The 10831-nt window shown below is 54.1% G+C and overlaps 1 protein-coding gene across 1 annotated transcript; it reads left to right on the top strand.

Annotated features, from left to right (window-relative positions):
- The first annotated feature begins 7181 nt into the window (after nt 1–7181).
- S1PR4 (sphingosine-1-phosphate receptor 4) lies at nt 7182–8842 on the top strand. Its single transcript, XM_036459827.2, has one exon. The coding sequence runs from the start codon at nt 7293–7295 to the stop codon at nt 8448–8450; it is 1158 nt and encodes a 385-aa protein (XP_036315720.1). The 5' UTR covers nt 7182–7292; the 3' UTR covers nt 8451–8842.
- The last annotated feature ends 1989 nt before the right edge of the window (nt 8843–10831 follow it).

Below are 10831 nucleotides of genomic sequence, written 5' to 3' on the forward strand. Positions count from 1 at the left end.
TTCTCCCCCGCCCCCCAGTCCCTCCTCAGGTCTCCTGTCCCACGTGGGGCAGAAACTGGAGAGGGAAGGAAAACGGTGTACTTGTTCGGCCCCCTGTGCTGGGCTCGGTATAGCTGTCCAGGAGAGCGCACACTCTGAGCCAAGAGGTGGGGTCCAACCTCGCCTCCTGGAGGGGGGCACAGTGAAGCCTGCCCTATGTTGCTATTTGCCCAAAACTCTAGCAGCAGCTCCTACCCATCTCTGATGAAGATGAAGATAACGGCTCTACTTAGGCTCCATCATGGCGGCCCGCCGTCCTCAGGGATGTCCCATGTGGCACAAGCCCTGTCACTCCCATTTTACAGGTGAGAAAACTGAGGCACCAAGAAACTGAATCATTTGACTGAAGTCATACACTTGGGAGGTCACACAGCCAAGATTCTATTCATTCAATACCTCTCCCCCCGCTTTTTTTTTTTTTTTTCTTAAAAAACCCTTATGTTTTAGAATAGTCTTAGATTTACAGAAAAATTATGAGGATCGCACAGAGAGTCGCCTTATAAAACTGCATCCAAAGACCCCTACTGTTAGCATCTTACATTAATATGATATCTTTTTTTTTTACAACCAATAAACCAATACTGACACATTATTAACTAAAATGTATACTCTATTCAGATTTCCTCAGTTTCCCCCTAACACCCTTCTCCACTCCCAGGACCCCACGTGGCTCTTAATGGTCCCATCTTCTGACGCTCCTTTTGGCTGTGATGGTTTCTCTGACTTCTGGTTTTGACGACCTTGACAGTTTTGAGGAGTGCTGGGCAGATATTTTCCCTAGGATTGCTGTAGCAAAGTGCCACAGATTGGGTGGCTTAAAACCGTGGTCAGCAAACCGTGGCTCGCGAGCCACAGGAGGCTCTTTGGCCCCTTGAGTGTGGCTCTTCCACAAAATACCACGGCCTGGGCGAGTCTAATTTGAAGAAGTGGCATTAGAAGAAGTTTAAGTTTTTTAAATTTTGGTTCTCCGAAGAAATTTCAACCGTTGTGCTGTTGATATTTGGCTCTGGTGACTAATGAGTTTGCCGATCAGTGGCTTAAAACAACAGAAATGTATGCTCCCAGTTTTGGAGGACAGAAGTGTGAGGTCCAGGCGGCAGCAGGGCCCCGCCCCCTCTGAGGGCTCTTGGGCAGGATCCTTCCCGCCTCTCCTTGGCCTGTGGCCAGTGGGACCTCTTTGCATTGGCTCCTCAGTCCTGTTGACATGACCCTGTGGTCTTAAGAGGCCATAGCTCTGGCACAGCGGGATGCTTTTGTCTTGTCCTATACTTTCCTGCATTTGGCCATTTCTCCCAGGAGCCCTGATTCCTTTTAATGGGAGATATTTAGAGACGACACTCTGACCACAAAGTTAGGAAATCCATATTTTCTTCACTTATCTTTTTATTTTGAAAATACTTTCAACCTACAGAAGTTGCAAAACGATTGCAATGAAGTCTTATCTACCCTTCATCTAGGTGAGGGTTCAGCAAACCATCAGCTTTCTGCTGTTTTTGTAAATAAAGTTTTATTGGCACACAGCCACACCCATTTACATGTGGCAGCTTTTCCTATGGGGGCCAGAGTTTTGACAGATTCTGTCTGGCCCTGAAAGCTGAAATTATTTTCTCTGGCTCTTCTCAGAAAAAAATTGCTGACCCCTGAGCTAGGTCTGCCCATGGTTAACCTTTTGCTTTATATTTCTCTATAAACAAAATCTAAAAGAGTATTATATAATCCATAGAGAATATGGACATTTTTTCCTTAATTTTCTAAATAATTTGAGAGTAAGTTGGAGCTATGGTGCATCTTTACTCCAGAACACCATGTATTTCCTATGGAAAAAAAAAATGTTATATAAGCAGAGTGCAATAGTCAAATTCAGGAAATCTAGCATTAATACAATAATATATTTTTAAAATATATTTTTATTGCTTTCAGCGAGAGGAAGAGAGAGATAGAAACATCAATGATGGGAGAGAATCATTGATTAGCTGCCTCCTGCAAGCCCACAACCCCAGGTAGATGATCTGACTGGGAGTGGAACTCTGACCTCCTGCTTCATAGATCAGCACTCAGCCAGTGAGCCATGCCAGCTGGCATTGATGCAATAATATCCTCTGATAAACAGCTCATAAGGAAATTCCCCAATATTGTCTTTTACGGCACTTCCGCTCATTCTAGTACCCAGTCGGGAACCGCTCACTGCATTTAGTTTCATGCATCTTGGGTCTCCTTTCATCCAAGACAGCCTTAGCCTTTCGTCTTTCGTGAACTTTCATGACCTTGACTCTGAAGAACTATGGACCAATTGTCCTGTGATGCCTCCCGTGACCTGATGCAGCTTGTGTAGCTTGGTGGGACTATCACAGAAGCGCTGTTGCCTCCTCAGTGTGTGAGACCATTCACTGCATTTCCAGTGACGCTGACTGGAATCTCTTGGTGAAGGCTGTTACCCAAAGGGGCCTAGCCCTTGGCGGGCGTGCCTAGGGCCGGCTGGTAATGTGTGGGTTCTTGGCTCGTGCAGGAAAAATTTAACAATACAAGTCCCAGATGACTAGGAGGGAACGTTTATTAAAGCTGGGGACAGCGAAACAAGAAAGGGCTTAGCACAGAAGAGCAACCAGGGGGCCTAGGCTGGGCCTCCTCGCTCTCTGGGGAGTCCGAGGAAAGGAGGCTGGGAACAGGTTCAGGGGTTAGCCTGGCACACGCTACCGCTGTCCATTGCTCCCTGGTTGCAAGCCTCCTGGGTGCCTTTAGAATTTAGGAGATGCAGGCCTGTGGGAGAAGAAGGGGGGGAAGAAGAGGAAAGAGAATGGCGGGGGGGGAGGGGTGCTCCTGAGAGAAAGAGCAGGTGCTGGGTCCGTTGTCTTGAGGTTTTTATCTCTCTCTTGCAGGGGGGAATGTACAGGGGATGGTGGTCCTCAGGGCAGAGTTTTAGGAAAATATTCATCAGTTTTCTAGTGTGCTCCTTCAGGGTCGTGGTCTCCACTGATGGTCAGTGCCAGGGCAGGGGGTCATTGGTCATTGCAGCTGGTCCCTGGTGTCACCCACCGGGTTTGACTGCTGGTTGGGGCCTGGAGCTGAACTACAATTGAGGCCTAGATGTTCTCTCTCAGCAGGTGACCCTCTGGATCTGCAGTAAATTGCTCGGCTTTGGTTAGCTGTCTGTCTCCGTTTCCTAGGCCACTTGTCCTGGCCTGCTGGCCTGTCTCAAGGGGACATTCAAGGGTTTCTCGAGTAAGATATTTTTCTGTCTGTCATTGATATGTATTCTGTAGGAAAATACGTTGAGATTATGTCGATATCCTGTTCCCCAACAAAATTCCACTCAGTGATTTTTAATATATTTTTATTGATTTCAGAGAGGAAGGGAGAGGGAGCAAGAGATAGAAACATCAATGATAAGAGAGAATCATTGATAGGCTGCCTCTTGCACTTCCCCTACTAGGGATCGCGCCGCAACCTGGGCATGCAGTGCCCTTGACCGGAGTTGAACTCGGGACCCTTCATACTGTTGGCCGATGCTTCATCCACTGAGGCAAACTGGCCAGGGTTCTATCCAATAATTTTAGCATTTATTGTTGATTATCGCCTGGGCTAATTAATGCTATGACGATTACAGAAAAAGTGATTTTTCTAACTGCTGTTGGGTAGCTACCTAAGAGTGGAATGTTGGATTATATGGAAATATTTTTTCTTCTAATTTTTTTATTGTGGTAAAATACGCATAGCATAAAATTGACCATTTTAACCATTTTAAATGTACTGTTCAGTGGCATTAAGTTCATTCACATCTTATTATTGTTATTATTATTATTATTATTAATGTCAGAGAGGACCGAAGAGGGAGACAGAGATAGAAACATCAATGATGAGAGAGAATCACTGATCAGCTGCCTCCTGCACACCCACTACTGGGGATCAAGCCTGAAACCCAAGCATGTGCCTTGACCGGAATCGAACCCGGGACCCTTCAGTCTGCAGGCTGATGCTCTATCCGCTGAGCCATGCCGACTAGGGCCATTCACATGGTTATGTAACCATCCCCACCACCCATCACCAGAACTTTTCATCTTGTAAAACTGAAACTGTTCCCATGAAGCACTAACGGCCCCTCCTCCCCTAGGCCCTGGCCTCCACCATCTACTTCCTTCCTCTCTGACTGTAAGGCCACTCATTGCTGGGGCTCACGTAGCTCCAGGTTTGGCTCCTGCCTCTCTGTGACAGGTCCCTGTCTTTCTCAGATTACTTTCTTACTTTCCGACACACCAACAGGTTCCAGGCTCAGCCTGTGCTCTCCCTGCCTCACTACCTTTTTTATTTCATTTTTTTAAGGGGATGTTAGTCAGAAGCCAAGATCGGGGTGTTTGATGCTCTCATTGCTATGGAGTAGTTCCAGTGGACGGAGTCAGGAAACAGATTTCTGTTTAAATCACAAGTCCAGCCCTGTAATGGTTCACAGGTCAATGCTCTATCCACTGAGCCAGACCAGCGAGGGCCACGCTGGCACTCAGTCCTGCTCTTGGGGTTCCTCTGCATTCCCCGTGCCATTGTCACCTCTTCTCCCCCAATGAAGACCTGGCTCTTAATATCAATACTGGCTACTGTGCTCAGCTCCCTGGCACATGTGATGGTTTTAGAATCACTTCCCCCATACCACTCCCGAAAACAGATCTCCTAAACAAGTTCAGAATCCCTTTCAGTTTCTTTTGTCTTTAGAGCAAGTACTGTGTCCAAAGATTGCATGGGCAGGTTCTTTTGTATTTGTGGGTGATTCTGTTTTTCATTTAAAATGCAATTATGTTCATTTCTTTTCCATTTTATCCCATCTTAAAGCTCCTTTTCTCCATCCTTGTTGACTAAAGCAAACATTAACTGAGTTTAAAAACTATGTAAAGCTCAGCTGGCGTGGCTTAGTGGTTGAGCGTCGACTTATAAACCAGGAGGTCATGGTTCGATTCCCGGTCAGGGCACATGCTCAGGTTGCAGGCTCGATCCCCAGTGTGGGGCGTGCAGGAGGCAGCCGATCAATGATCCTCTCTCATCGTTGATGTTTCTATCTTTTCTCTCCCTCTCCCTTCCTCTCTAAAATATATATAGTTTTTAAAAACAACTATGTAAAGAGGGGTACTCAGAGGGTATCATTCCCTCTTTTAAATTTCGATCCCCCTACCAGCCTCATTGGTTTCTCTCCTATGTTTGTTTTGCAAAAACAAGCAGGATGTGTATGTTTTACCCTCCCTTCTTTATTACACAACACGTACCAAATGACCTAAGTCAACTTGACAAGACGGCCTGGAGATCGCTCTGTTCACTCACAGAGGCTGTCCTTGTTCTCCTTCACCGCTGTCTGCTGCTCCACTGCAGGGGCAGCCTAATTTACCAGCCTGTCTGCTGTGCACAGGCATGTGGGGTGCTAATATTTTTCATTAACAAACAACAACAATAACCGTCTCTGTGTTAACTTGCATGTGGTTAGAGCTGTGTCTTCAGGGCAGGTTCTAGACGGGGCTTGTGCTCACAGCACAGACATCTATCGTAAGATTAGATCAGGTCTGATGTGTGTGGGTGTGGCCTTTCTCCCAGGCAGCAAGCGATTCACCGGAGAGGCCGATGTCGGACAGCTCGGCCGTGCTAGTCACACTGCTCGGTCATGGCATTGTGCTTCTGTCCTGGATCTGCTCTCTGGGCCAGGGATCAGGGCCCAGCGGGGACTGGGGTTTAGTGGAGGCTGGGGCTCCGCTAGAATTGGGGCTTATCTTGGGATCAGGGCTCAGCCCAGGGCTGGCTCTCACTCAGGGTGGTGAGTGAAGATCAGAATCAGCTGAAGGCTCATCCAAGGTCCGGGGTCAGCCTGAGCTCAAAGCTCAGTGTAGGATCGGAGCTGAACCTGGGCCCAGGGCTCAGCCTGGGATGCGAGCTCCATCCCGGACCTGAGATGAGGACTCACTCCCGGGTGCAGGCTGAGTCTCGGAACACCCAGCGTGTGTATCTGTTAATGTGTACGAGGCAGGCGGTCCCCGGGGAGGCCAGCACCGAGGGCCGGCTGTCCTGCTGCACGGGGTGGTCCTGGAAAAGACTCGGCTGCCTTTCCCACCCTGCCCGAGCCTCAAACCGCAGCTGCTACCCAGCTTCCTGCGAGGCCCCTCATCCCCAAACCTCCCTTTGAGATCCGTTACTGCTTGGTCACCTCAGGCGACACCTTGAGCTGAGCTTCCCTGTAATGGCTCCGCTCCCACAGCTGAGCCGTGAGCCACGGGAGAGGTGCCAGGCAGGAGCCACGGTCCCCTGGGTGCCCTCCCTGAGCTCCTGCCACCCACCTCTGTGGGCATGCCTGCGGGCCTGGCAGGGGAGCCTGTCTTCCCCTGGAGACCCCGGGCAGGACTGCGCCTCGCCTCTTCAGGGGCCCCAGCTTCTCACCCCCGCTCGGTGCTCACACCTCAGTCCTCAGCCATCTCCGCCTGGGCCAGCCTGAGCCGGGTCAGGTGGACGTGGGTGGGAATGGGGATGGGGTGAGCCCCCATATTTCCTGTGAGCCCCTCTCCCCCAAAGTGAGGGGCTGTCCTGGGTGGAGATCCCTAGCTCTGCTCCTCGTAGGGCCAGCTCAGGGGACAGGAGAGACAACAAAAGGGCAACTAAAAGCTCTGCCACGCTGGGTGCTGGCCCGGGAGAATCCTGTGTGTTTGTAGGTGGTCCCTTCCCACTGGGTGGCCCTCGATGGCGGTGCCACCTCCTCGGCCTCTGTGCCCTCTTCTGGGGTGGGTGAGCCACAGGTCTGTCGTGGGGATAACGTGGGGGCATCCGCACCCTCAGCGAAGTGGCCAGCGGTGTTCGTGCTCCTGTGAGTGCGCAGTCACTTGGCACACACTTATTAAGCACCTGCTGTGTGCCAGGCACAGGTGAAGCCGTTGGGAAGACAGTGAAGAAACAGCTGGGTCCTGGAGGGACCCCCCCTAGCTGGGAAGGGTGGCAAGCGCTTTTGGGGGGGTGCGTTTTCCCTCCCGCTGGGGCCCCTCCTCCCTGGGCTTTCGAGGAACAGAAGTGGCCGAAGGAGGGGTCTGAGCAGGAGCAGCTGCAGCGCCCTCCGAGGACCCGGGGTGGGAGCGGACCGTTGAGATGCTCCTCCCCTCCCAGGCCTCACCCCCACCCTGGGGGTACCTCGAACATAACAGGAAATTTCAAATAACAGGAAACCAAGGCCGGGCAAGGCAGCAGCTCCACCCAGCCCCGGGCCCAGCCACCCCGGGCCTCAGTCTGCCCCGGGGACCGCGATGAACGCTACGGGGTCCCCCGCGAAGGCTCCCGACGCCTGCTGGCAGCTGGCGGCCGGCGGGCACAGCCAGCTCATCATCCTGCACTACAACCACTCGGGCCGGCTGACGGGGCGGGCCTCGCCGGGGGACGGGGGCCTGGGCGTGCTGCGGGGGCTCTTCGTGGCCATGAGCTGCCTGGTGGTGCTGGAGAACCTGCTGGTGCTGATGGCCATCGTGACCCGCATGCGGTCCCGGCGCTGGGTCTACTACTGCCTGGTCAACATCACCCTGAGCGACCTGCTCACCGGCCTGGCCTACCTGGTCAACGTCCTGCTGTCCGGGGCCCGCACCTTCCACCTGGCGCCGGCCCACTGGTTCCTGCGGGAGGGCGTGCTCTTCATGGCGCTGGCCGCGTCCACCTTCAGCCTGCTGTTCACCGCCGGCGAGCGCTTCGCCACCATGGTGCGGCCGGTGGCCGAGAGCGGCGGCACCAAGCGCGGCCGCGTGCTGGGCTTCATCGGGCTGTGCTGGCTGCTGGCCGCGCTGCTGGGCCTGCTGCCCCTGCTGGGCTGGAACTGCGTGTGCTCCTTCGCCCGCTGCTCCAGCCTGCTCCCGCTCTACTCCAAGGCCTACATCCTCTTCTGCGTGGTCATCTTCGCCTGCATCCTGGCCACCATCACGGTGCTCTACGGGGCCATCTTCCGGGTGGTGCGGGCCAACGGGCAGAAGGCCTCGCGCCCCCCCTGCCGCCGCAAGGCCCGCCGGCTGCTCAACACGGTGCTCATGATCCTGGTGGCGTTCGTGGTCTGCTGGGGCCCCCTCTTCGGCCTGCTGCTGGCCGACATCTTCGGCTCCAACCTCTGGGCGCAGGAGTACCTGCGGGGCATGGACTGGATCCTGGCGCTGGCCGTGCTGAACTCGGCGGTCAACCCGCTCATCTACTCCTTCCGCAGCCGGGAGGTGTGCCGGGCCGTGCTGGGCTTCCTCTGCTGCGGGTGCCTCCGGCTGGGCCTGCGGGGGCCCGGGGACTGCCTGGCCCGGGCCGTGGAGGCCCACTCCGGAGCCTCCACCACAGACAGCTCGCTGAGGCCCAGGGACAGCTTTCGGGGCTCCCGGCCGCTCAGCTTTCGCATGCGGGAGCCCCTGACTAGCATCTCCAGCGTGAGGAGCGTCTGAGCCACGGCCGGGGAAGATGGTCCAGCCGCCAGGTGCAGGCCCCCCTCCCGCCCTGGGCGAGGCCCAGGAGGGGTGGGCCAGGGGCCTGGGAGCAGGCAGGGAGGCACCAGGCAGGTGGAGGGAGAGGACGGAACAGGGCAGCCAGCCAGGGGTCCCAAGGCCCCGCGGTCCTCCTCACGGTCCCCACGTCTGCTGATGCCAAAGAGGCACGCGCTCATCGGAACAGAGGGCACCCCGGAATGGGGACAAACGGGGTGACGATGCACGCCCTGGTTCCTGTGTGATTCTGGGGAAACCCGGGCTCCGTCCTGGGAGTCTCAGTGGAGCTCCCAGGCAACAAGGGGCAGACTGTGGAAATGATGCCCTGACAACATGGAAGTTCAATGATGGTATGAGATGTCTGTGCCTCCCTCTTATTCATGTGTTTGCCGAGGGAGGAGGGCATGAGGGTGGTGGGGCGGCCAGGAGCCTGCAAGGAGGCATGTCAGTGGCCAGGGAAGGCCTTGGGTCTGTGTGCTTGGTGGTGGTGGTGGTGGTGGTGGTGGTGGTGGTGTGGTTGTGAAGGCAGGTGGTTGTGTGTGTGTGTGTGTGTGTGTGTGTGTGAGAGAGAGAGAGAGAGAGAGAGAGAGAGAGAGAGAGAGAGAGAGAGAGGGGGGGGTGCGGGGACAGAATGGCTTGTGCCCATGAGCATGTGCTGTGCCTCTGTGGCAGGCCTCTTGTTGAGAGGGCGGTGTGTGGGAACACACCTGTGTGTAACCGGCCCAGTCTTCTGAAAGTCTTTGAGCAATACAAGGCTACCAGGGCGGGCGGGTGGGGACAGTGACAGTTGACACCCGCCCCTTCTCGCTCACTTCCCCTTTCCTACCCCATCTCTCATCTTGGTTTCCTGGCAGCCTCTTCCTCCACATCTAGGTTCTGCATCTCTTGGGACCCAGTCCGGGGGCAGCAAAAGGGCAGTGGCCTGGCTCTCCTCGCCTCAGGAGCCTTGCCTCCTCTCTAGAGTTCTCTTCAGCACTCACAGCATCCCCCTGTCCCCTGCAATGGGCTGGTGGCAAGCACAACCCACAGCATGAGGTTGTTGTTGCTCAGTGCTTGCCACAGTGAATTGCATCCGTGTGTCCCGGCTGGTGATGGTGAAAGGTCTACATCTAGTCAGGACAGGAAGTGGCCAGTGAAACTGAAGAACTGACCTTTGAACCCATTTGCATTTAAGCAGCCTATGAGGCAGCGCAGGTGCACACCCTCAGTACTTGGCCCCCTTTGGCGGGTAGGCTGCTCTTTCTCCATCCTCCCGGGACTCAGCAGGGTCTTCCCGTCTCTGTCTCACCGAGTTGTCGGGGCAGCCCCCGCGTCTGTTTTTCCACTGCACAATGGGGGCTTGGGGACTGGAAACGGTTTACCGCTCTGCCCAGCAGAGCAGCCACTGGCGTGTGCGGCTAGCTATCATGAGCTGGAATGAAAGGAACATTTAAAATTCAGTTGGCTGTTTTGGTCGGCGGGGGCTGCCGTATCGAAGTACCAGACGTGACAGGGCTTAAACCACAGACGTTTATTTGTTCTGCCGCAGTTTGGGAGGCTGAAGTCTGAGGCCAAGATGCCAGCAGGGCTGGTTCATTCTGAGGCCACGAGGGAGGATCTGTTCCTAGATTCTGGTGTTTGCTGGCAATCTTTGGTGTTCCTGGGCTTGCTGATGCATCACCCTCATCTCTGCATGCATGTAACATGGCATTCCCCTTGTGTGCATGTCTGTGTCCTAATTTCCCCATTTTCAGAAGGACGACCAGTCATATTGGATTAGGGTCACCCTTGTCCTGTATGACTTCACCTTACCTCATTACATCTGCGATGACCCTGTTTTCCAAGTAAGGCCACATTTGGAGGTCCTAACCTGGGTGTTAGGACTTCAACACATACATTCAACCCATAGCAGTCACGCTATTACGTTTTAAGCGCTCAATAGTGGCTCATGGGAACGGTGTTGGACACTGTCAAGGTAGAATGTTTTCATCATCACGGGAAGTTCTGTCAGACATGGCCAGAAAGAGGGTCCAGCCTGTATCTGGGAACACAATAAGCTGGAGTAGGTTTTACATTTCCCTGATGCTGGTTCTGGGTGTGTTTATCTGGGTCAGCAGTAGGCAGTGTGGGGGCTTGGTGGAATTTGGGATGAGTGGAACTCACCCCCAAAACTCTCAGCCTGTGTTCTTGGCCTGTGCTGAGCTGGTTTAGCTGCCCCATCTGCCCTGTCTACCTTTTGGGTCTCAGCTTTAGCATCACCTCCTCCAGGAAGCCTCTTCTGATCTCCCCCTCACCACCCCCTATCCCCAGGCCTCCTCTGGACTCCCACAGCTGCTTGTGAGTCCCATTGTAGCGCCAATCGC

Source organism: Pipistrellus kuhlii, unplaced genomic scaffold (assembly GCF_014108245.1).
Source record: "Pipistrellus kuhlii isolate mPipKuh1 unplaced genomic scaffold, mPipKuh1.p scaffold_m20_p_30, whole genome shotgun sequence".
Classification (NCBI taxonomy): Eukaryota; Metazoa; Chordata; class Mammalia; order Chiroptera; family Vespertilionidae; genus Pipistrellus; species Pipistrellus kuhlii.